Source organism: Mustela nivalis (assembly GCF_964662115.1).
Source record: "Mustela nivalis genome assembly, chromosome: 6".
In the NCBI taxonomy this organism is placed as follows: Eukaryota; Metazoa; Chordata; class Mammalia; order Carnivora; family Mustelidae; genus Mustela; species Mustela nivalis.
In genome coordinates, this window is record NC_139025.1 from 16,231,681 (window position 1) to 16,258,234 (window position 26,554).

The 26,554-nt window shown below is 50.4% G+C and overlaps 1 protein-coding gene across 11 annotated transcripts in view; it reads left to right on the forward strand.

The window, feature by feature from the left end:
* Positions 1-7,824: 7,824 nt before the first annotated feature.
* JDP2 (Jun dimerization protein 2) overlaps positions 7,825-26,554 on the forward strand; it is a 65,854-nt gene continuing 47,124 nt past the window's right edge. For 3 of the 11 annotated variants that reach the window (XR_014312438.1, XR_014312439.1, XM_082733571.1), the window contains exons 1-3: positions 9,258-9,460; positions 18,792-19,015; positions 25,657-25,794. Coding sequence is in view for 6 of the 11 variants with exons in the window: in XM_082733571.1 (XP_082589697.1) it covers positions 9,331-9,460; positions 18,792-19,015; positions 25,657-25,794 (492 nt within the window). In the remaining 5 variants the exon portion in view is untranslated. The other 8 variants (XR_014312435.1, XR_014312436.1, XM_082733570.1 and 5 more) reach the window with 7 other exon arrangements.

Here is a 26,554-nt window from a genome sequence, read left to right on the forward strand (position 1 = left end):
GGATTAGGGAGGTGTATTTAAGAGATAGAGAAACACTGGTGGAGGCCAGCGTAGGGAAACATGGGCATAAAACCTGAAAGGGAGCCTGTGAGTCTGGCCAGGGCTACCAAAGAAGCCCTTGTCCAGAGGCTTCCCTCTGCAAGGAGAGGCCTCCCTCAGAGCCTTGTCCTGAAGCCAGCCCAGAGATTTCTCCAGATACAGAAGTGAGCTCTAATTTTAACAGTCTTATCCTCAATTACCCAAGGATAGCAGATTGCCCCTCCGTTCCTGGTGTGGGAAAATTTTTGGTCCTGGGGTGAGTTTCCTAGAGTCTGGCCTGGGGACTCTCCTAACCCAGGTAGGTTGCTGGGTGAGTGGGGCTCTTTGGGCCAACTTAGGGCCACACTTAGAAAAACAGGCGTCAAAACCTGGCCTGGATTACCTGGAGCTGGAAGAACTTTCCTAGAAGTGCAAATCCCACCCCTGCCCCCGCTCAGCAGGCCCACACAACAGCCCAGTCACTGGGCCCCCTTGGCTCCTTCCCACACCTTTCCCTACCCCACCACCAAATTGTTGAGTGTAAGAGGAAACGCCACCTCCCACAGAAAACCAAGGGGAATTTTTTTTCCCTTTGAATAAACATTTGCTGAAATAACTTTTTATTGGTGGTTGTTTTAAAACACATAGCATAAAAAGTGTCCTGAGAATTATTCCCATCAAAACTTTTGTTCAGCTAGATCTGTGTCATCAATGTGGGCCACAATTTCCTCATCTATAAAATATGGTCCCTTTCTCATTTAATATCCTACCAGCGTGCCCAGCACCTGTTTGGTGAATTTTTAAGCGCTGAGAGCCCAGACTGCTTTCGGCATTATTGGAGATACAAAAAAGTCATTTGCTATTTCCTAGCCCCTACTTCTCATTTATTGGACTGCCAATGGGGAGCTCAGTATGTGATAGGCGCTACTGGAGTTTTAAAAACAAAAATATAAGGTGTTCTCGCTACCTATAAGGGAACTTCAAGCCCATTGGAATGTATGAAATAGATCAATTTAAAATAACATAGAATTTTTTTAAGAGAAGGTTTTTTTTTTTTTAAGGTTTTATTTATTTATTTGACAGAGAGATAGATCCTAAGTAGGCAGAGAGATGGCAGAAAGAGAGGGGAAACGGGCTTCCCTCTGAGCAGAGAGCCCGATGCAGGGGGTGGGTTGGCGCTCCATCCCAGGACTCTGAGATCATGACCTGAGCTGAGGGCTGAGGCTTAACCCACTGAGCCACCCAGGCATCCTGAGATAGAAGTTTTTTGAATACACTGCAGGGAGCGGTGGGCAGGACAGCAAAAGAGAAGCTGTCTGCTAAAATAGCACATGGTTAATGTTAGCTGGGCAGGGAAGTGCTGTTTAAGTTTAGAAGGGGGGAGATCACTGTGGGTTTGACAGATCTAAGAAGACTCCATAGATGTAGGGCTTGGGTTGGCTAAGTGATGTTGATGGTGATGGTGATAAGGAATATAGCCACATTTATTGAACTCTCAGCATATGAAAGGCACTGATATAGTATTTTATAAGTATCACATTTAAACCTTACACCAACCTTCTAATGTAGGAAACATGATTATCCCCATTTAACAGACGATGGAACTGAGATCCAAATATTTTAACAAGGAATCCGACCAATCCATAGTAATCCCTGCAAAGTAGGCGGGGATTGAGAAGGAAGGACAGAATGGAGAAGGGTCATCAGTCGCTCTAGAAGCAGTATTAATGTGGGGGCTAGGTGGAAACCCCTTTGCAGTAGAATGTCTACATTTTCAGGTTAAACTCCTTCTTTTAAGAATGGCTTGAAGCTTCTTGAATACACACCCCTAAGGTTATAATATACCTTTCTGGTCTGAACAAACGGAACCGATTATCTCAAATCTGATTTTCTGTTATATTTGACCATACTGACACCCCATTTTTGCTTCCCTGGCAGTAGGAAGTCCACTCCTGTCATTGAGGGAGAGAGAGGATTTGAGGAACCTTGAGGTTTTGTGATTCTGTGCCTGTGCCTTCCTTTCTTCTCTCTTCTGCATCACGCTTTGTCTGCTAACTTCTTTGCTTCCTCTTACTTCTCCAGTTTGTTCATTATTAGCATCTCCTAAGACTGAATCATAGGCCAGCTTCTGCTTATTCATTAACTCAAAATTTACTAATCACCTATTATTTGAAATTTAATCTTTCTAAAAATTGTCTTTGCTCCGAAGGAGTTTGGTGATGCTACCTAAGAGTCCGGGTGTTAATTTCAGAGAACACCTGTGTATGAAAGCCTTACTCAGTGCCATCCCCAGCATGGGTCTTTTGTCTTCTATCGGGGTGTTTTCAGGACAGTTTCAAAAGACAATATTCTGGATGCAGAATGTATCACATTTCCTCTAGATCGCTCAGGTCCTCATTCCCCTCCATTTTTTATGAATATCATTCATCTTCCTGGGCCTCTAGTCTGTCATCCTCTTTAGACAGGGACAATTACCTTCTTTTTGCTTTGCCTCCTCAAACAGAGTGGCAAGTGGTGTGTGGCTCGGAGCAAACATTCAAACAAGGTTGTCTGACTAAATTATTTAAGGGACTAACTGAACCCTGAGCTGTAAGAAGGCAGCTTGGTGCAGTTCTGTATTTAGTCTCAGATGGTGGAGTGGCATTTGATGGATGAAGCAGGAATAGTAAGCAGATAACATTCCCCCATGTCAGTTCAGCTGTCCTTTATAAGCTTGACTTTGGGCCATTTTATTCATGTATTCTTCAGGGTTTTTTTTGGTGGCAAGTGTCAGAAAATCCAACTTAAATGATCTTCACAAGCAAGAGAAAAGGGAGGTATTGACGCCATCACTGTGAATTCTAAAGACTAATTCAGCATGTTCTTGTGGCATGTTAGGTTCAGGGACTCAAAAGATGACATCATAGTGTTCTTCTCTTTGTATGTGTTGGCTCTCTTCTCTTTTCTCTTTTTTTTTTGGTGGGGGGGTTTGGCTCACTTTTCTTCTGTGTGTTGATTCTATTCTCAGTCAGTTTCTTGTCACATGACAAGAAAAATGGCCACCGAAAGCCACAAACTACATTCTCACATTAGTGTTTTAAAGGAAGGGAGTACCCCTCTTCTTTAACATTCACATATCAAATCTCAGGAAAGACTCTGATTGGCCCTGTTTGGATCAGGTGCCCACCCCTGAACCAATCATCACAGCTTTGAAAATAGACGACTTTAATTGGCCACCTCTGGTCACACACAGACATTTGGTATGAGGATAAAAGGGCATCATGACAGAGACTCCTTCAGGGCCACAGAGAGAGGGAGAGTAGTGGTTCTCCAAAACAAAGGAATGCTGAAGAGAACAACATACACCCACTACACTCTTCTTCCTACTTCCATGTGGGCCAGAATTTTAACCAGAGGATTTACTATTTCTTCACCCTCCAAAGACTTATTATGTTAGATTAAAGAGAAAGTATTGAAATGACTGCATTGCTGTGGGTGCCAATGTATTATTCGGCCTTTAGACGGGAGAACCTGGGTGGCTCGGTCAGTTAAGCATCTGACTTCAGCTCAGATCATGATTTCAGGGTCTTAGGATTGAGGCTTATGTTGGGAGTCTGCTTGTCCCTCTGCCCCTCATTCTGCTCATGCTTTGCACTCTCTCTTTCTCAAATAAAATCTTAAAAAAAAAAAAAGCTTTAGACATACCTGTTGTTTTATAAAATTCTCATTGGTGGGTATTGGAAGAAAAGCCTTCTCATTCTCAACTCACAAATTTTCTTGTCAAATACTTCAACATTAAAAAATATATATATCATGTATTTTAATATGATATATTTTATTGTGTATATGATATATGTTATATATGATAATATATTTTAACAATATTAATATATAAATGTATATATTATTATATTTTATCATATATATATATATTTAATTAATCATATATATATATCTTTTAAAACTTTAAGCCAAACCACTCCCCAAATCACTATCCTGTAATTTCTTCTCACACCTGAAGAAAGAGAACAGGACCTTCATTTCTCCTGGTCTCTTCTGGTAGGTGTTTGCTTGAGCAAGGAAAGAGGAGGAGGAAGAAACCATCATGAACAGGTCTCTGTAATTTGCAGAATATATAACAGTGAGTCTCAGCTTCTTGTCATGTGACATCCTGCCCTTCACCAAAGAATTCTTTATGTTATTTTCTTTAAAATTAGCAAATAAAAAAAAACCCTGGTTTTTAAAAAATTGGTGATAATTCCATGAATCACCAGGAACACAGAAAACTTAATATTGAAGTTGACTTTGTTTGTACCAGGAACTGCGAAATCAAATGTCCTCAGGGGCTCAGCTGGTCTTGTAAATGACCTGGCAGGCTGGGTGGAGACTGGGTCAAACTGGGGTTCTTAAGTCCCATCTCAAGGGGCATCTTCTAGTGGGATGCAACCCACTGCAGCCATTAAGGAGTAGGTGTTGTGGCAGATATTAGTTATTCATTGATGCATGATTCCCTTCTCCTCCATGGTACCTGGGATGACTGAGCTTCTTTATCTCTTTGAGATTAAAAATGGTCATATGGGGCACCTGGGTGGCTCAGTGGATTAAAGCCTCTGCCTTCAGCTCAGGTCATGATCACAGGATGCTGGGATCAAGCCCCATATCCAGGCTCTCTGCTCGGCAGGGAGCCTGCTTCCTCCTCTCTCTCTCTGCCTGCCTCTCTGCTTACTTGTGATCTCTGTCAAATAAATAAATAGAATCTTAAAATAAAACAAAATAAAAGTGGTCATGTGACTTGATTTGGCTAATGTAACCTAGAGTGACATATTTCGCTCCAGGAGGAAACCTTTAACTGCCTGGCCCTGTCCAACCTCTCTCTCTTTCCCTGCCATTGTGGCCATACATACTCTCGCAGATATGGTGGTACAATACTGAGCCATCACCTGTGGGACTTCCGCCCTGGACAATCACCTGAACCCATGGTTGTCTCAGGTGGGTAAAAAAATAAGCCTTTCTTGCGTCGAGCTGCTGAGTTTTGGAGGCTGTTTTGTCCTGCAGCATAACCTAGGTCATCCTGACCATTAAATGTTGTCTGACTCATCTTTTTCAAGAGAAGTTAGAAATCTAGATTTTTGTGTGACATCTTTGATATGTTAAAAAAAAAAAAAAAAAGTAAGGTTGAGACAGCAAAAAAAAAAAAAAAGTAAGGTTGAGACAGCAAAACCAAATTTAGCCTGCCAGTTCACAATCTGGGGCCTACAGGGTTTGATTGGAACAACTAATGAATGCCTTTTCCAGGGTGCAACAGTCCTATCAGAACTTAGCCGCACTTACAGTCTGTGTACACACCAGCTCTCTGTGACTACGGGTATTGGTGGTCGTTAGTGTTCAAGACCTTGCTCCTAACGAGATCGGAGGTGGGGACAAATGAGGAATCCCGTCTTAAACTTTGCGTACCTCACAGGCCATGATATAGGACCAACAAATACTAGTACAAAGACTAGTGGATTGGTTGGTTACTCAGACCTGTCACTTTCTTCCTTAATATTGGAGAAACAGGTCTAGGGAATTAATTGTTTTACCTTGCCAGTTCACTTTTTTTTTCCTTCTGCACAGAGCTTGGGAGTCATAGTTGTCCATTGTCCGTTAAGCTTTCAAATGCAATTGTGTGAATAAGGCAGAGATACAAAACCCAGTGTGTTAATTGAGACTTTCTTAGTTGCACCGCAGGTCTTTCTTGACTTAGAGTGGGGTCCTTCCTTGACTTATATACCAATATGCCCATCATAAGTTGACAATATCTAAAGTCAAAAATGCACTTAATACACCCAACCTGCGGGGTACCTGGGAAGCTCAGTGTGTTGAGCCTCTGCCTTCGGCTCCGATCGTGGTCCCAGGGTCCTGGGGTCGAGCCCTGCTCGGACTCTCTGCTCGACGGGGAGCCTGCTTCTCCCTCTCTCTCTGCCTGCCTCTCTGCCTACTTGCAATCTCTCCCTCTGTCGGGTAGGTAAATAAAATCTTAAAAAAAAAATACACCCAATCTGCGAACAGCAGAGCCTAGTCTACCTTAAACATGCTCAAACACTTACATCAGCCTACGGTTGGGCAAATTATCTAGCACAAATTCTATTTAACACTAAAGTATTGGAGAGCTCATGTAGTTTGTTGAGCACTGCACACGGAGAGTGAAAAGCAGAATGGTGGTATAGGTATAGAACCGTGGTCAGTGTACTGGTTGTCTACCCTTGTGATCGCGTGGCTGACCTGGCGCTGCGGCTGGCAGTCACTGCCCAGTTTCAGGAGACAGGATCGAGTACATATCACTGGCCCGGAAAAGATAGAAATTCAAACTATGGTTTTTGATGAATGCATATGGATTTTGCCTCATCGTAACACTGGAAAATCATCCGTTGAACCATCATGAAGTTAAGGACTGTCATAATAGGAAATCTAAATTCAAACTGCCTTAGGTGGGATATAATTTACTGATTCTTCAGCTAAAAACTCCAGAGGGAGGGATGACATCAGCCATGGCCGGCAATGCCCTCAGAGCTTGATGCCTTTCCCTCCCTCGCTATGATTATCCTATACTTTTCTTTGCATTAGCTTCTCTCTCAGTGGTCCCCCTCTGGCAGTTTCAGGTCAAAATTCCGGTAGTTTCTCTTCCCAGGAGATCCTCAAAATCCCTAACCTCCTCAGACCCACTTAGAATATATGACACTCTCAGTCAAGCCACTGGCCAGGCCTGGGTGCATTAATCAGGCCTCTTTGATTTGCAAGTGGTAAGAAAGCTAAATTCAAACTGTCTTAGGCTGGTCTCTTGTCTGTCCCTAAGAGCCAGTGGTTAGCTCCATGCAGCAGAGTAGGAAGAGGCAGGCCAACATCTCCATAAATGAGCCAATGTATGGCCTCTCTCTCCAGCTACTTCCAGAGGCAATGACTGTGTAGAGATCTGGGAGGGGGTGATGTGGCTGGCAGGGAGGGCTTGAAGCTCTGTTTTTACATGGCATTCTATATACAGCTGAAAAAATCCATATCAAATAACAGAGAAGACCTAATGGATATTATAGGGAGGTGGAGGGGGCTAGAGACCCCCAGCTTACCCCTCGGTGCCACCCCTGTAGCATATTTAATGTGTGGGGGAAGCAAGGGCCCAGTAGGACTGCCGGTGGCCCAGCCACGTCCAAAGCAGGCCCCAGAGAGGACTCGCTCTAACCACACACACTAATTATTAGTCCCCACACATAGATCAGTTTAGTTTTTTCAAAGTCCCAGACGAAGACGCATAAAGTAACATTGAGCCTGTTCCATGTTTTCTTCCATATAAACGTCCAGACCTCAGTCTCGTGGGGGAAACATCATAAGGCAGTTGCACAGTACCCAGCTTTGATCTTTCTGCCGTAGTAAAGGTGTAGTTGGCCTTTCTGGGGCTCCAATCAGGCTCTTCCACAAGACTAACCGATTACTACTCAGTTTCCATTGTATATTCTTTGAGGACCTTACTTTGTTTTCACTGGCTCACTTCAATGTTTTGAGGGAGACAGCTGATGGTGAAGGTGAAAATGGTCAGTCAATGTCATGGGTGCTTGGTCTGTCATCCGGTGGTAAGACCAGTCCACTCATCCAGAAAGATTCCAGCGCCCTGGGAAGTAAGGAGGATAAAGCCTGACTGTACTCACACTGACGGCTCCTTCGGTTTTGCTCATTGGGTCCCATCTGTCTCAAGTCTTGTTTCTTTCACTCTGAGCATCTGCGCTCCAAGAAGGCATGAACTTTTTCTTTCACTTCCTTTCTTCTCTGGGTGATGACCTGACATCACTCTGGGAAGGAGGCTGAAGGTTACCGAATATAAACACTGTCACTCCTACTGGCCTAGGCAGAAAGGTAGGCTGGGCATCCAGGGGGTCGGAGGTAGGAGATGCCAACCAGGGTGCCAAGGCCCTGGGAGCCCCATGTGTGCAGGGGGACTCTGTGTCTCTGTGCCTTTACATACTGGAAGGTGCATTTCCCCTGGAGTCGCCATTAACCATCTACCACTCAAGGAGGATGAAAGGCGGGAGTAAGTTGGCAGTGGAAGTCATAATGGGGAAGAAGAGGCCATTTGGGGTCGACTGAGAGCTGGGTGGGCTCACGGGAGCGTCCCTGAGCCGAGAGAAGCCTGCTGGAATGGGACAGAAAGCCCGGGGGTCAGCCTGTGGAGCCCCAGGGAAAGCGGTGGGCTCTGGCCGCAGCCCCAGAGGAGGGCAGCCCCCTGCCGGGAGCCACCCGGGGCCGCAGGGCGCCCAGGTGGGCTAGTGGGTGGGGGTCATCCTCCGCCCAACCTTCTCCACCGGAAAATAAAACCGGCTCGCGAGATCCTCCCCTCACTCCCTCAGGCATGCAGAGTCCGAGGATGAAAACGTGCTGAAACCCCCTCACGGTTTGGGGGGAAAAGCGCTAAGGACTGAGGAAGATGGTTCAACGCAGGCTGCGAGAGCCTCCGGGAGCTCTGGGGCTCGTCCCGCCGCGCCTTCTCCCTTCCCGCGCGCGAGCGGCGGCTCGGGTCTCGGGGTGGAAGCGGCGGTGCGCGGGGATGCTCTTACATAACCGCCGCCGCGTCCTGCTTCCCCGCGGGGTGGGCGCCGGGGGACGCGCGGGAGCCGGGGCAGCCGCGGCCCCTGCGGGGAGAGCAGCGCGGCGCGCGGCGGGAGGAGGGCGCCCGGGGCGGCGGGGGAGGTGAAGGTCAGTGGGTGTGAGGCGCCGGATCCACACCCCCTCCTCCCTGTCCCCTCCTTCCCTTCCTCTCCGTCCCCCTCTGACGTCTGGAGCTGGCAGCTCGGCGGGTTCCGCATTCCCGACCCCTCCCCGCCGCCCAGGGGCCGCTATATAGCCGGGGCTGATGCAACCCGTCCCGCCGCCCGCCACAGCCTGCGGGAGGGACGCTCGGCGGCCGCGACGGGGGGCGCTGGCGGCGGCGGACGCTGCAGCGGCGGCGGGGCTGGCGCCGCGGCGGCTCCCGGGCCGGGACGGGCCTGGGCACCGGGCGGAGCTCGGCGGCCGGGCGGCAGCGGCGCTGCGTGGGCACGGCGCCTGCAGCCGGGCCCCGGCCCCGGGGGCGCCGCCTCCGCCCGCGGCTTGTGCACGGTGGGTGCGAGGGCGCGCGCCGGGGGGCGCCGGGCGGGGCGGGGCGGGAGGGGCGCGCCGGGCGCGGGCACCTGGGACGGCGGCCCCCGCGCGGGCCGAGGCGGGGAGGCTCCCGCAGCCCCGGGCCGCCCCCCGCGACCCCCCGCGAGCCTGTCCGGGCGGGGGGCGCTGCAGCCCCGGGGCCCCTCCGGCCCGGCGGCGAGGAGCCGGTGAATGCCTTTTGGTTCCCGCCCAGGGACGGTAGACTCCGTCGGCTCGCGGGGCAGCCGGGACGCTCCCTCCCGCGCTCTCCTCCCCCGTCCGTTTGCAGGGAGGTGCTCCCTTCGGGAGGCGGGGAACGCGGGTGAGTGGGGAGAAAACTGCCCGGGGACGGGGAGACGGGCGGCGGAGGTGGAGGTGGAGGCCGAGAGGCCGGGGAGGTGCAGGGTGCTGGTGGTGGAGGGATGACAGGGACCTGCTAGCAAGTCGTGCCGGCCCCCACCCCCTTCGCTGGGAGGTAGCGCGGCTCTCAGAGGACCTGGAGAAGAGCTGGGGCTCTCAACCCATTGGAGAGAGCTTCTTTCAGGGCCGTTGCTCCGGGGATCTGGGCTGGGAACGGGCTGGGGGCGAAGGGGGCGGCCCGGGTCCCCCGTGGGCTCCCCCTGGTTCCCAAGCCAGGTTACATAAGGAGGAAAGCCTGCTCCTCTAGGTAACCTGCCCCTCCTCTCCTGCCCAGCCCAGTTTAGAAGACTCTCTTCTGCCCCGCCCCTCAAAGGAGGTTGAGGGATTGGGCCATTGGGGCCGGATCTCAGGACCCTGGAGTGGCAGACCCAGCTTTGCCTGGGTCAGTGGGAGGAGCTGGGAAGATGGGAGGTCTTGGCTCTTCTGCCGGGATGGATGGGCCATCCTTGCGGCGGGAGAGGCTGGTGGAAGAGGAACTCAACTGACCCCTTGGGTCAGCTCCAGTTGCAACGTTGCCGGACCCTTGCTCAGTGTAAGGCTCTCCCTACAGTGTAAGTTCAGGGCATCCGGTTATGACCTGACGAAATGTGCGCAGGGCAGATGTGCTCAGGTCTGTCTCTCAAAACAGGCCTTGCAGACTGCGTGGGTGTGCGTACCCCGGACTAAATCTTAGTGGACTCTCCTCGAGGTCTTACTTTGAGGAGCATCTGATCTGAAGCTTTGAAGCGATGGGGTGCCTGCTTGTCCTTTAAGACCTTGCTGCAGGCGGTGTGCCCAGATCATCAACCCCCCCACCACCTTCCTCCCCTGAGGATTTTTAAAAACACCTCCCATTGCTTTCATCTTTCCAGCAAATCTGGCTGCAGCTTGGATGGACGCCTTATCTTCCTTTGCAGGTTTCTAGGGGAGAGTTTAACCAGGTATCAGGTGTGAGCGTGGCTCTGGTTTTATATAAACCTAGGACCAGGGAAGAGAAGCAGGATCTATTCTTGTGCCTCTGGCTGGTGAAGGTTGTGCCTTGTTTAAAACAGGGAGGACAGATTTGTCAAAGACTCTTCTGTTCCTCTTCTTCTTTGGCTTTGGTTCAGAGCTGCCGGCAGCTCCAGAATCTTCCTGAAGAGCTGGGTGCTGTGAGATCTGAAGGGCTGTTGGAAAGCATGGGCGTTGAGGCCTCTGACTTTCCTCCTAGGTTGGTTCCAGCCACCTCCAGGGAGATGTGTTGGGAAGTGATAAGTGTCCCCGAAGGAAGGATTTGGATGAAGATCTCTCTACTCACTCACCGCCTAGCTTTTGCAGCCGCTGGGGTCTGTTGTCTCCCCCACCTGTTTGCGGGCCTGTGGGCATCCTTTCCAACCTACAGAATCCTTGGCAGGATGGGAAGGGCTAGGCTCCCCGGGCCCTGTTTGTCATGGAGCTGCTGGTGTTGCAGTGGACCGCCTCTCATGCCGAGGTCTCTGTTTCGAGCCAGGCTCTGGAAGAGAGGGGCCCCGTGCGATTCCAGGTTGGCCTGTTCCGTATTCATTCGGCCCCAGCTCAACTTGAGCAGCCAGAGCCAGGGCTGAGGGCAAGCTCCATTCTTTTCTGCTTTTCTGCTGCAGGATGCAGTTTGCTTTTTTTCCATGTGAATGAATTATGTTTGCAACCGAAATGGGAGGAAGAGAAAAATAGAGTAAGTGTGTATGGGTATGTGTGTGTGCATACCTATATAGGTGGGGGGGGGTGTGTGTGTGGCAGCAGGCACATTATTTTTCCATTTTCCTTTAATTAAGGCTCTGTGGAGGTGTGTTTGAAAACAGAGGGTCTCCTATGCCTTTGAGGAGGGTGAGAACACTGTTTTGGCTGCGTCCCGGGCCATATGCAGCGTATGGTGGCCAATGAAACTGGGCCTGGCTCATTCTGTTGCTTGTCTTGGCAGTCGGTTCCGTGGCTTGTGTTACCAGCTCTGGAACTTACGGGCTGCCAAGCTCTGTGTGCCTGTGTGTGTGTGCGTGCGCGCGTGTGTGTGCGTGTGCACGTGTGCACTCTTGTGCGTGTGTGTGGTTTGGCTTCTCGAAGCTCCGCAGAGACAAATGCCTTAGCGACCCAAGGTCGGAATTTTTAGTCTGTGTTTCTTTACATTCATAGCGGGCTGTGGCAGGCCCAGCCCCAACCCACCGTTCTGGGTTTGGTTTTTTTTTTTGTATTATTGTTATTTTTTAGTCTGTTTTCTTGCTGCAGCCCCTGGGATTCCATTTGCAGAGCTTGATTGAGCTGGCCAATGGGATTTTTTTTTTTTTTAAAGGGCCAAGAATTTGTCACACAGTGTGTGCAGGTCTGTGTTACGGGTCATACTATGAACTGCTCCCACCAGAGATGGGCTGAGCGGGGAAGAGAGGAGGGAAAGCTTGTCCAATGGTAGTGCCTTCCCAGCTCTTCGCTGTTTGGAATAAGGATCTTGGCAGAAATGCCTTGATGTGTTTTTATTGAGCACCTACATTAGGCAGTGTTTATAGGCAGGGCCTTATCAAAGGCATTTCTCTGGTCTCCAGAGAAGACTCTTTCCTGGGAGGAGAGGTTCCAGTTTCTTCTTTGGCTGGGATGACATCAAAGATCATGCATGCTGGGGTGTCATATGGATGGCTTGTGATCCTGTCACCCCTCATTCCTTTCTTGGGAGGATGTAAGGACTGACCCCTTCTAAGCAGTGCGGGGATACAGTAGATGGAAAGACACGGATGATGCTGGCCCGCTGCCTTTGGAGGCCAGCGTGGCAAACCCTGGTGGTGTCTTGTTGCCAGTGATCTATGCAGCTGTGTTCTGGCAGCTGGAGGAAACCTTAGGAGAAACTAAGGCAAAGCATGGGTGCCGAGCCTCGTTTCTGCACCTTTGCACCCACCGCTGATTGGGCATCCTTTAAAAAAAAAAAAGATTTTATTTATTTATTTGAGAGAGAGAGTGCATGAGAGAGCACAAGGAGGGGAACATCAGAGGGAGAAAGAAAGAGAAGCAGGTTCCCCACTGAGCAGGGAGCCCGACATGGGACTTGATCCCAGAACCCTGGGATCATGACCTGAGCCAAGGGCAGACACTCAACCCACTGAGCCACACAGGCGCCCCTGATCAGGCATCCTTTGTTTCTCTTCAGTAGTGACCTGGAAGCAGGGTGGTTTTGCCCCCTTGGGGTTTAGAGCTGGAAAGTGGGACAGCAGAGAGTCCCCTGGGGAAGAACCCTCTTCACAGTCATAGGAAAGGGAGATCAGTGCTGGGGGGAACTGTGTGGAAGGGAGGTCGCGGGGTCATCCAGCACTGGTGTCCCTGCAGGAAGGAAGGCCTTCATGGCCACACTGACATCACGCTCACTAGGTACAGGCGCTGTTCCAGGTACTTTCCAGGTATTAACTAATTTAATCCTCTTCTCAGTCTTACAGGGCAAATAACATTATTATTCCCACTTTACAGCGGAGAAAAGTGAGATGTGGCGAGGTTAGGGAACTCGCCCGGTGTCACACGGCTAGTAAGGGGCAGAGCTTGGACTCCCCTTCAGATGATGGGGCTCCATCGTTCCTACTGTTTGCCTGCCTCCCTGTCCTGCCTGCAGAGCTGAGGCCCCCATCGGAGACGCCGGTGCCACGCGCCTGTTCTCGGTTTTAGAGTTTTCTCCGTTCTTCTGCTCCTTGCCTTCTGAATCATCTTATCTTTCGGAAGCTGATTTACCCACCTCATTTCAGATTCCAGGAGGGAGATCATTCCAGATGATTCCTTAGCTCCAAGAACAGGTTTGCTCTTTAATTCTCTGAGATTCACCATAGTTAATATTATGTTTTATCATCACTGGCCTGGCACCTTTCTGTCTGCCACCCCTCACCCCTTCCTGCCCATGGACTTCTGTCCCCCCACTCCTCACCCCCGTTTTCCTCCTGGGAATCTTCCCAGGCTCTGGCTCCCAAGACCTCTCACCCCCTCACGTTGATTCTCAGTCACTGGCTACCCACTCGAACCCCACTAGTGTTCCTGGACCCTGACCCGTGAGCAGCCTTGCTCCTTGACCTGCCCCCACTCACCTCTACTTTCTCTTAGTGCTGAGCCTTGTGGCCCCAGGCCTTTTGCACTCTTTACACACCCATTCCTGGCTCCCGATGCCAGCCCGGTCCCGCTGTTTGCCTAGAGGGGGGCTGGCCTTCTCAAAAAGACCCAGGGACTTTAGTGCTTCCCTTAAACTTTTATTTCTATGAGCAGAGAGTTCATGATGCAGATCCTGACTTTCTCTTAACCTACGTCCCACCACTTCTAATCTGTCTTCACCATTCTAGATTAAAATGATGATTATTGGGCACTTTCTCACAAGATAGCCCTGTACAAGGTTCACCCATCACAGCAAGACTGTTATTTCATTAAAAACTGTATCTTACAGAGTTACGTACAGTACACAAGGGAAGAAAATTAGAGGGGAAAACCTAGGTTCCTCTACCTTTCCTTCTTTTGGCTAAAATGATTCTTCATCTTAGTATCTTCCAAGGGGACCCAGTCTGGAATTGAAGTATATTGTGGCTTTTCTTGTGCTTGTACAAGGCAGTGCCCCAAACTGTGTGCCTAAGACCACCCCCACCCCTCGCCCCCAGAAGTCAGAACAGAGAGATACAGATGTTGGATCTCTATTTTAGGTTCTTGCCTCTTGGACCCATCTGGTCCCTATCTTTTCCAAGCCTGCTTTTAGGGAGCTGCATCAAACCTCCCCAAATCTTGGGTTTCAGAGCAGCTTGGTGTCTGCTGTGACCTCCTGAACGCTTTCCGTCTTATTCGTGACTTACTTGTCAGTCTCATCTCGGATCTGTGCATTACCCAGTTTTTCTTCATTGGCTAGTTTCCAAGTTGTTCCTGGTCAATGTCCCAAATTGCCCAAATCTTCTTGGATTCTGGGCCTGTCTTTTGAGGTCAAAGCCCCATTTGCCAGTTCTGGTCTTCTGCCAGCGTATAGAGCTTGCTCTTTATTTATGCATCCCAGTTACTAATGGAGACATGGATGGTGTTTATCTTGCTTTCCGACCTCCTGGGCTCGAAGGGAAAAAAATCTCCGGGTTCTTCCCCTAAAGCTTTTTAGTGCGTAGCTCTCCTTTTCCTCCTAAATTGTTTCCGTATGGAACAAGCAGTTCGGGAGATGATTTCACCTCTTGTCATCTTTCCTATGTCTTCCTTGAAGTGGGTAAATTCCTCCTGGCTATTATGGGTTCCCAGCCACTGCCCCCCTCCCCCATTTTTATAGATCCCTAAATCACATCAAATTATTTTATTTTTCAAATCACCAAAGTTGTCTTTCAACCTTGGATCGTGAGCCAGCTCTTTCCAGTTAATGAGGACCCGGTTATGAAAGGCAGCCGCTGCAGCAGCTCTGTCTTCTGCCACCCTCCCCAGCCCCCCCGAACACTCCCCTCACCCCAACTGTTTAGGATGACTTCGCGCTGGTGAATGTCAGCTGTTGCGATAGTCTCCTAGGAATGGCATGTGTTAAGGACTTTGTGGTTTGTATCTGAGCAGTTAGGGGCGCCCTTGCGGGGGTGGGGGTGCTGCGAGAAAAGGGGGATTTTTGCTTCTGTAGAGGAAAACCTGGTGGCTGAATCTCTGAGTGCAGCTTGCCATTGGGATGGGTTCACAGGGGAGCAGGAATGGCAAGAATTTATGGGGCTGCTGCTCCCAGGGGGTGGTTACCCCTCCGAGGGGGTCCCACAGTAGCAAAGAAACCATTATATTTTGGGATCATTTGTTAGTGTCTCATTTAGACCATCTGTATGAAAATAAACAGAAGCTGCGAGCAGAGCCTATCATTCCCGGAATAGAGTGGGGTCTGGCTTCCATCTTTCTGAGATGGTTTAGGCAGGGAAACATGCAGAAGCCTCTGGAGTATTTTTCTTGGGGTCTACTGTGGGAACGAATGATCTGGAGGTGGATGATGAGTGTCTAAAACTCCCAGAGACAAATCCTTATCCCACTCGCTCAGTTTTGTTCCATCGTGACTTTATTTTTCATCGCTTGTTCATTCATTCGTTTTTACTTATTTATTAATTCACCAAGTATTTGTTGGTTACCCTTTCTGTGCCAGAGATGACGCTAGGCCCTGGGGTTCCATGGGGCAGCAACCAGCCATGACTGCTGCTTCTCTCTTGAACTCACCCCTATGCTTGCTGAGTGCCCACATGCACCTTTTGCCCGGTAGGAATTGGCCTTTGCAGTACGGGAAGGTTCCGGGGCTTCTGGCCAAGGAGGGGATTTTGTGCTGTATTTTTGCTTGGCTGCATAGTGGAGTTGTGGTGCCCCCATCCCGTTAGGGGTTTGTATCCAGCTGAAACACCAGGCACAGAGCATTTCCCTGCCTCCTGTTGCCTGTCTGGTTTGACTAGCTTAAGTATCCTTTTTTGGGGGGGGCGGGGAGGGTGGTCACTGACTCCTTGTGGCATGAGTTCAGGCCTGGCAGAGGGGATATGGGAAGATTTTCTCCTCTTCTGGAAAGGAAATGTGAGTTTCCTTTGTCAGCTTGGCTCAGGTAGCCTGAAATCACTCCCCACTGCCTGCCAGGTGTCCCTGTGGCTGGGCCCAGGCATTATTTTGCCACATGCAATGAGTCTTTCCATTGGGCCCTTTCTTGTTCTCCCTGGGGGAGGCCCTGGGAAATAGCAGCTCATTCAGTCTGCCCCAGAGCCACCTTCTGGTGCGGAAACCTGCAGGCCTCTCTGCATTGCAGGCCTGGCTCTGGAGGTAGGGCAGGGTGCTTTCAGTCCAGTTTAGGCTTAGGAAGGGTCACAACACCTTGACCCACCACATAGATGTCTCAGGGGCCATGTCCACGTCTGGGCTCCCCCCCAGCATACCATGGGCTTGTTTGGGGAATTTCCTAAACCTGGATCTGCATGGAAGGCACAGTAGAGGGTCCTCAGTGCAAGAGAGTGATCCTTTGTTAGGGTCTAGTGTCTCAAAGTCCACCATTAAAAGATTATTAATATCTGCATATATATCTCTTGAACTCCAGTGGTGGGGTGGCAGGGGACAAAAATGACAGAGTGAGAAAGCTTTGGTTCTAAAATCCAGAGACCGGGAGTCCAGCCCTGGCTTTTCCTCTGTGTGACCTTGGACAAGTCATTTCACCCCTCTGAGCTTTAATTTCCTCATGTGCAAAATGAGGATGTGGTTAGATAAGCTCAGGGCCTCCTCCAGCTCTAAGATGATGACTTGATGTGAATGAGTCTCAGATCCTTTTCTGAAATGGCCCGGGGGACCCTGGGTGCTAAGGAGGGGCGAGGGGCCAGGGGCCCGGTGTGGGAGGCAGAGCAGATGGAGACCAGACATAGGGCCTGGTAGTATGTATACTTGGTAGTATGAACTCGGGTGCCTGGCAGGGAACTCTGCACAAACGGCTTCATAGGCGGGTGCGCTGGGGTGCTGAGGGCAAAATGGCAGGTCCGTCGTCCACTCACACACACCCCCCCCTTTTTTTTTTTTTAAAGATTTTATTTATTTATTTGACAGAGATCACAAGTAGGCAGAGAGGCAGGCAGAGAGAGAGGAAGGGAAGCAGGCTCCCCGCTGAGCAGAGAGCCCAATGTGGGGCTCAATCCCAGGATCCTGGGATCATGACCTGGGCCTAAGGCAGAGGCTTTAACCCACTGAGCCACCCAGGTGCCCCCCCCATACCCTTTTTTAAGGAAAGAGATGTCCAGCGGAAGTCTTTGAGTCTTTGTGGTTCAAGGGTGCCAATCCCTCACATGCTTTTCCCCTCAGAGTGCAGAACCTATTGAGAAAGAGACACAGGGTTGGATGGGGAAGCAAATTTCACCTTTAAAAGAGAACAGAGATGGAGAACATGGTGTGTACTTGTGGTCAAAAGGGGCTCCCTGGTGGGCCTCTGTCCTGCCAAATAGACCTGGCAGCGTGGGTGGGGACAGAGAGTTGTGGGTTATGCCCCCGGGGGCCACTCCTGAGGGAGACCATGAGCCCAAGACAGCATGGCCATAGGAGACCATGAAATCTGCCCAGCGGGAAAGTGTGGTCCAAGGGATGTCACATCTCCCCTGTCTCACCAAATACATCCCTCTCCGTGGGAAGAGGCTGATGGAGGTGGAAGGGTAGGACAAAGCTCCCCCAGGATTTCCAGGATCGTTAAGGTTTTGATTTTATGGCCTATGCAGAGGGGTGGGAAAGGAGAGAAGTCCCCTTTTGCAGGACTGGAATCCTGGAGCAGCTTTGCACTAAAATGTGACTTACAAGGCTGTACACATCAGATCTCCATATTCTCACTGACTCCTGACTCATAGGTGGTCCTCAGTTGGGTGGCTGGATAGATGGATGGATAGATACGAGCCCTCGAAGGGACCAGATGAGTCTGGCTTTCTTGGTAGACATGCTTTTCTTCACTGCTATCTGTTTCTTACCCACAAGCTTCTCCCCGTAGAGAGAAGGAATGAGTTCCCTGGTGTTGACCTGTCTGACTTCTGTCTTTCTCTCATGCCTGCAGCTGTCTTCCTTTATACACCTTCTGGGTCTGGCAGAGCCAGAATATGTGTTTGCTTGGAGAATAAAGAGACCAGGAGGGCTTTTCTAAGCCCGGGCTCTGCTGGGCAGGCACCCACTAGTGCATTTCATCTTTGCCTCCGTATTATCCCCATAGAAACCAGACGCACGCACTCACCTGCACGCTTACCTTGAACTTTGACTTGCTTCATTTCGTATTCAGGGTGACTTAACAAGTATGCAGAGCGGGGTGTGTGATCTGAGGGGAGGCACCGCACCAGAGCAAAAATAGCTCCTTCTCAAACAGGTGCACCGGGGCCTGAGATCCCACGGTTGTAACCCGTTTTCTTCAGAGGCAGCCCGGTGCGGTTTAAATCCCGGCTACTCCAGTTTTAACAGTGTACCAACTTGAGCAAATTCTCTTCCTAAGCCTCGGCTTCTTCATCTGTGTAATGGGTCTGACCCTGTCTTATGGGGTCCCAGAAGGATTACCGCAGTGCCGAGCACATAGCAAATACCGAGTCAGTGTGGCCTTTGCTTGGGTTAAGCGTTGCCTTCAGTGGCAAGAATAACTTTGGTGGGAACCAACTGATCAGAGTTCTCCGCTATCACAGAATGGATGTAAAGGCAGGAGGAGCAGCTGGGCAGGAAAGGGGTTCAGGGGAAAATTAGTGAAAGAAAGGAAGAGCCCCCCACAAGGCATGGGGGCTTAAGCCTGGCTGACGGCGCGTGTCCTGATCTTCTCCTACCCACTCCAGGCTGGGCTGCCGCTCCTCCTGCTATGATGCCTGGGCAGATTCCAGACCCTTCCGTGACTGCGGGCTCTCTGCCAGGGCTCGGCCCCCTGACCGGACTCCCCAGCTCGGCTCTGACTGCAGAGGAGCTGAAATACGCCGATATCCGCAACATTGGGGCCATGATCGCCCCCTTGCACTTCCTGGAGGTGAAGCTGGGCAAGAGGCCCCAACCCGTGAAAAGTGAGGTGAGCAAGCCTTGTTCCTCTGAGGGCACTCCGAGGGTAGACGCCTGGGTTACAGCCCCAGCTCCAGCCCTGCGTTCACTGAGGGACCTGAGCATTGCTGTTCTGCCTGGGGTCTGAGGACCAGTAGAATCTATGTCACTCATTAGAGATGCAGCAGCTCAGGCCCTCTGCAGAAACTTCTGCCTCAGAATCTGCATTTTAACAGTCTCTCCCGAGGAATTCACGGAGACATATTAAAGTTTGAGAAGGTCTGGCTCGGGCAGGATGCTGAACTTGTGTCTGGTTCTCCTGGAGGCAAAGGAAGGGTGATTAACAATAACAGTAATGAATAATAATGTATTGGTGGTCTCTCTGGGCTGTTGGGACCATCGGGGGAGGTGGTGGGCACATGCACATGCTTTGGAAGCCATACAAGAGAATGCCAATCGGGGACTACCTATAAAAATGATTATCGTGAGGCACCTCCCTGCCTCTTACCTGTCTTGGCCCCAGGCTGGAGCTGAAGGTAGGCACTGGGGGAGAGCGTGTGGGAAATCCGTTTCCCAGCAGCTGCTGGAGACAGGCATGGCGACGGTCACTCGGTTCCATCTGCTTTGGATAATGTTTGTAGAGGACCCGCAGGTGAAGCGCTGCCTCCACGGGGTCCCTTGAGGCACAGTTCCCATGAGCCTTCTTTGCAGAAGAGCAGCGTTTCCCTGGGGACTAGTGAGAAGCAGAAGTCCTCGGCATGGGTGAGCCTCTGCGCAGGACACGCCCCCAGCCATGTCCCCAGGGGTGGCAGTTAGTCCCAAGACCTGCCCCAGTGAGGTTCTTCATAGGCAACGGTGCCCCTGGATGTGGGTCCCTCCTGTCGCCTGGAGCTCAGAGGGCAGGACACTCAGGAGGGAGGGACTTTTGAGTGGGGACGGGGGTCTGGGTACTGCATTGGGTTTGTTATGCTACTGATCTGCTCCCCCTGCCTCCCAATTCCCAGGAGTGCCATCAAATCTGCAAAGGGGGGTTGCCGTGGCTTGGTCAGGGGTGGCAAACTGGCCGTTTGCGGTCTGGATCTGGCTTTCAGAGGTGTTTGGTTTGGCCCGCACAGTGTTTGAAAAGAAACCTGAACCAACATTTCACCTGGAAATTTGGATTTTAATCTTTGATTACAAACTTGGGAGACCTGGTCACACGGTACCCCGCTGTGGCCTGGCTACATGGAATGGAGAGCTCTACCTCACCTCTTTCCTCCCTCCAGTTTGCCGCAGGCCCCCACCCCTCCCTATTGTCCTTGGTTTTGTTTCCCCTTTTGCTTTTGTTAGCACAAGCTGCCTCCATTTACCTTAACTGCTTGGCTCCCGCTAGAGCAGGAGACACCTGCATGCGGTGCATTGTGGGTGCCCGTCAAAGCCTGTTAAGTTGGAGATGGAAGTTGACGGTAATTACAGTCTTCTGAGTTGATTTTGTAAATCAACGTGCTGTTAATAGCACTTCCTGGCTTTTTTAGTGCTCTGTTTTCTTTATGGAGGGCCCTCGTCTTTGGTCTTTTTGCTATTCCCTTTCCCAGGCTCATCACTTGAAAGCATCCGTTTCTGGGTCGTTCCACAGTATAATTGCCTCTGAAAAGCAGCAGCTGAGTAGTTTCACTGGGGCTCTGAGGCTGAGGGACCCGTGAAGAGCCAGGTGCCTTGGTCCAGGGCTGGCCCAGCAGGGGATTTGTCCCCGGGGGCTGAGTTACCACCCCGTTCCCTTTCTGCAGAGGGCACCCGAGGAGCTTTCTTTTTCTTTGGAAAAGGGCTTTATTTGGGTTGGGTATTTTTACATTTCACAGCCTCCCCCAGATTGGTGGCATATGCCTTGTACCTGACAGTGACGCGCTGTCTTCACAGGCCCCCACAAACGCGCACAGCCCGGCAGTGAAAATAACAAGCCGTTTTTAGGGCGTATTTGCATGTCCCCTCCCTCGCTGTCAGACTGCAGCCCCGTGGGGGCGAAGAGGCAGATGGAGCCCTGCAGACAGCGCTGGCGTGGAGCGAGCTCAGCCCCGCACTGGGAACTGACCTCCAAATGCTTCCTAGGGCAGACCTAAGATAGGGGGAAGGTTATTCTTAGAGCAACGGAAAAATAAAGGAGGTGGGGAGAGAAACTTGCCACTGGAGAACCTTCTGTCCCGATGATTTCTTTGCACATGGCAAACTGCCTTTGGAGGATTCTTCACGTTGGCATTTTAGACTAGTAGAAGTTTCTTGAGGGATAATGAGATACTAGCTCACAACTATTAAGCATTTAAGTTGCACCGGGCCCTGTGCTAAGTACCGATTATATGATCTTGCAGATTCCTCATTCCCGGATCCTGGTGATTGGGTTCTCCCCGTTTTAAGGCGGAGGAATTTGAGGTCTAGGGAGGAAGAGATGGAGACACCCAGGATCATACCGATGGAAAGTGGCGGAGCTGGGGCTGTCTAGGGGCGCTGGCGCAGCTGCTGGGGAGGGGGCCCGGGCTGGGTGCGGTGCTAGGCGCTCTTTGTCAGGAGTGTCGTGGAAGGGGTACCTGGGTGGCTCAGTGGGTTAAAGCCTCTGCCTTCTGCTGGGGTCATGATCTCAGGGTCCTGGGATCGAGCCCTGCATCGGGCTCTCTGCTCAGTGGGGAGCCTGCTTCCCCCTCTCTCTCTGCCTGCCTCTCTGCCTCCTTGTGATCTCTCTCTCTGTGTCAAATAAATTTTAAAAATCTTAAAAAAAAAAAATAAAGAGTTTATGGAACCCTTAGAAGTGACTGTTACCGTGATGGTGGTTTGTGCCCGCATGACAGATGAGGTTGATAAGACTTACAGAGGTCCAATGCCATGTAGCTGAGAAGTCAGCCCAGCGGTCAAACTTTATAGAGCCAGAGTGTTAACCTTAGACTGTGCTGCCGCCACCCCCCACCTCCCCACGGCTCTCTACATCCTTCCACGTGTCTAATCAGCCCGCGCTCAGGCTGGGGAGGCCAGATGAACCCAGCCCCCGCCATGCTCCATCATTCTGAATGCACAGCCCTGTTAGTGCTGAATCCTGCACTTCTGGAGCCTTGTCGTCCCCCAGGCCTCGGAGAGAGAGCTGGCCGAACTGGCCGGCGGGCGGTCCGCCTTGCAGAGGCCAGCGTTCTCTTGGGCCGTGGCCAAACACACAAAGCATTTCGGTAAAGGAACATTGGAGGAATTAAGTTAAACGACAGGTTTTGTAAATGATAGAGTGCTCTGTGCTGATGTTGTTATTATTATGTGGTTGACACTTGAATTGTTTTGTGCCAAGAGCTTGGCTGCAGTCCGCTGGTCCAGCAGATAGTGCTAAGCAACTACTGTGTGCTTGGCCCTGTGCCCGGTACTGGGAACTGAACCATAAACAAAGGAGAGGAAGCCCCCTTCTCTTGGAGCTGTATATCAGAGTCGGGGGCACCCAGAAATGCAAATAGACGAAGTAGTGTGTGATGTAAAAGGTCAGGTAGTGGTCAGTATTGTGAGGACAAATTTAGCCGAGCAAGCACAGGGAGAATGGCCAGAGGGCTCGTTTGGATGGCTGGCGGGGGATTCTGGAGATGTCATATTCGGGGGGATGGAATTTCTAGAGCCGATGCTTCTCCCTAGCCTCTTTGCTCTTCTTGCCTTTCCAACAGTCCTTTTCAAGACAGCTGTGCTCTCTAGCTTTCTCCAGAGTTGTCCTTCTTTGGCATTTCATTCTGTAGCCCCTTCCAGCCAGACTCCTCAGCCAACTAGCCCCTACCGGCCTGAAGATCTTAGCCCTCCCCAGGGCATCTCCGCGTGGGCTGCTGGGCCCACACCCTGCCTCTGTGCCTGGAACGCATTTCCAGCATGGACAGAGGGAGACCAGAAGCCCCACCCTTGCACACATGAGGGCACACACACACACACACACACTTAACCTGCTAGAGGGGACAGCTCACCCTCTGGTCCACTCTGCAGGGCCCTGGAGGACATTCAAGTTCAACGGGGTTTGGACTGGATGACCTTTTAGGAAAGAGGCTGCAAACCATCATTCCATGGGCAAGAGTCAGCCTACGGATGAATCTCATTTGGCCCTGACTGTGTGGTTTCCTTTCTTGCCTTTTTTTTTTTTTTTTAATTTTTTAAAAATGGAATGTGTTGTTAGATTTAAAAGCCAGGAAATGTGGAATTTCTGGCTCCTTTAAAAAAAACCCAGAATATCTGGTCAGTCCAGGCCCACACCCTCATAAACACCAAGAAGCTAGAGCTGAGTAGCAAATGCTCACTGTATTAGCACAAGCCTTTAGTTTGCCACAGTCCCCACTATTCCCTGTTGCCTTCCACACAGCCTGCTTTTGAGTGTGCGTCCTGTGTGTAGGCCCCAAAGACGGGGATGACATCTTACATTTCCTTTTATTTCCACCACATTGTGTGCAGTCCCTTGCATGGATTGTATGTTTGATATGTGCTTGTTGGTTTAAATGTTAATTAACTGTGTCAACTTAGCAAATCCCTTAAACTTTCTACCCCTTGATTGCTGTATCTCTCAGTTCTTATCTCCAAACATTGTCCGTTTGTTTTTTATTCCTGGACTTTAGGGACTTTAGGCAGAAAAGAAAGAAAGAGAGGGAGAAAGAGAGGAAGAGAGAAAATCATGAAAATCAAACCAACTGTTTCTAAAACTTAGCTAATCATCAAAACTGTTTGCAAAACTTGATAGATGCAGATTCCCAGGCCTGACCGTCGGCCCATGGACTCAGAAGCTATGAGAGCAGAGTCCACGGAATCTGTATATTTAGTAGGTTCAGAGATTCCTCGCCTACACTTGGGGACCTTTTACTGTTTATACCTCTCCTTGGGCTCTTCTGATCCTTGATTGGGGGCATTCTGGGCTGTCTTTCCAGCACACCTTCCATGTGGAGACTGAGTCCGCGTCCTTGTCATTCTCAGAGCAGGAAAGACCTGGCTGTTTGTGAGTTTCACACTGGTCATTACCCAACTTCTACCAGGGGTCCCCCAAAAACACTGTGGGGCTTTTCACCACTGATGAAGTATGAATCTGAGTCTGTGGGCTACTGGGTGGTCTTGGAAGGTGTGCTCATCCTTGGCCACGGGTGGTCATCCCAGAGTTGGTGCACCAAACTGTTCACCCGTGTTTAGCCTGAGCATGTGCAGAGTTACCCCAAATCATCTGATGTGCTGGGTAAACGTTGGCGTAAGCACGCTTGTGTTTTTAGTGATTTAAAACATAAAAGCAGCCCACTGACATTTTTTAGCAAGCTTTGCATAATTGGTTTTTAATTTGCGGCTCTTTGAAATAGCATTGGCCTTCTTCCCCCTGACTCAGACACTTTTTCTGTCTCATACTTGTTTGGCAGAGAGATCCAATCTGTCCCTTCTTGGAACAGGAATCTCCCAGCTCATCTTTGAAATCCTGACTTTCTGCTTTAGTTCCGTCACTTTGTTAGCACGCCGTCAAGAACCGTTAGCTTTTTTATTTCCTTTAATAGTTTCATTTGAGGGAGAGCGAGCGATCGCTCTAGGCCGCTCTGGATGTTTTTATCGTTGACCCCCATGTTACCGAGTCCCCTGGGATGCAGGACCCCAAGCCTTCATAAGGGTTCTGATGCTCTGGGTTCACCTCATCGGTTGGTCACACCTGCTGTCGTTTGAGGGCAGTGTCCCTTGGAGAGAGGGTGGTGGGGACATGGCTGCGTCTGTGTCCTTAGAAATCAGACACCTCTGCAAAGTGTAGGGAGTCCTGTGCTGCCTTCTTAGAGTCTCTGCCTTAAGATGGGGGTAATCTTAGTACTCACCCCTTGGGGCTGCTCTGATGAGCAAATGAACTAATTCAGTTGGAAGGTCTCACATAACGCCAGGCGCTCAGTAAGATACACAACAAACATAGGACAGAAATGTGCTTCACTTTTCCAAGGTGTTAATTATGCAAGTTACTTTGGATTATCGATTCCAACACTGTTCTTTGGGCTTTCATTTCTTTGAGGGTAATTTGCCCTTGGATATGGTGAGTGGCCCGAATGTGTGGAGGTCCCAGGTATCACGGGTACAGGACACCATTCTGGCTTCCTAACCCGAGGGTCTGCTTCTGGAGCCTGGAAAGAGCTCCGGACTTGGGCTCAAGCTTCTGGGTTTGAAGTCTGGCTCCTTCGCTTACTCTCTGTATGACCTTGGACAGGTCGGCTGTCTCGTTGAGCATCAGTTTCTTTCTCTATATAAAGAGGAAACTCATACTCACCGAGTTGCATCATGAAGATTAATTGAGGCGCAGTGTAAAACGATGACCTTGACTCCAGCACAATATGATTGTAAATTGCCTCTTCTAGGGGCTGCGGCCCATGTGCAGTGAATCACACCACACGTTCTGACAGCATTGGCCTTTCCAGTGTGTTGCACCTTTGACCTGGATTTCGGGGAAGCAAGCAGACCTTCCTGTGTCTGGTTGTTCATGCAAGAGTCATGCAGCCAGTTTTAGTTACCCCTGCACACTGTAAATGAGAAGGCCCTTTGACCCTCTGTCTTCTCCTAAGCTGCTTTGTGTGACCCTTATCTTGTTTCCTGTGGTGTTAAGGTCAATGCTAGAGTCCGTGAGCCATCAGTTTTTTTAGCAGCCGTACAAAGTGGCCTCTTCTGTTAAGGCTGGCCGTCTTTCTTTGGTGTCCCCAGGTCCACTGGCAGCCTGGACTCAGAGTTGGGAAAGTGGGTCATCTCGCCGGTGAGCTCCGCTGGCTGAACAGCGCTGGAGCCAGCCAAGCTGCTCTCCCTTCTACCATGTCCCCAAGACACAAGACCACTTGGCCTGAGGTTGGAGCTCTGAGGCCTGGGACTTACAGGCAGATTTGGGCAGGCTGCAGGTGCTGGGAGTCAGGTCATGGGCTTCTTCTGGGTTTAGCAGCCCCTTGAGGCTGTGCACATCGTGCCCGTGCTGGGGCTCTGTGTGTTCTGCTTAGCGGCTGTGGCTGCAGGGGTCCCCTTCGCTAAGCAGGGTGCTTATGCGTGTTCTGGATGGCAAGCTCCCACACAGTTTGGCTCCATAACCCTTCTTCCTGCCCCTCCCCACAGCCAGCACCAATAGAAAAACTTGGCTCTTTGGAGGCACTGTAGCAAAGCAGGACTGTTGCATTGGAACAATTGGGCTCTGGAGAGGTTACTAGGCATTTGAACTTCAGTTCTGCCTTTGTATAAATGGGGGAGACAGGCCCCTGTCTCACACCAGATGCAAAAATTAGCTCAAAATGGATCTAAGACTTAATATAAGAGCTAAAACTATAAAACTCTTAGAAGAAAACAGCTGTTAATCTTTGTGAGCTTGGATTAGGCAATGATTTCTTAGACAGGACACCAAACTACAAGCAACAAAATAAAAAATAGGTACATCTGACATCGTCAAAATTAAAAACTTTTGTCCTTCAAGGGTCATAAAGTAAAAAGATAGTCCACAGAACTAGAGCAAAGTTTTGCACGTTATAGATCTGATAAGGGTCTCGTATATAGAATATGTAAAGAGCTATTACAACTCAATAATAAAAGTGGGTGATGTGCATTTCTTCAGAGAAGATACATG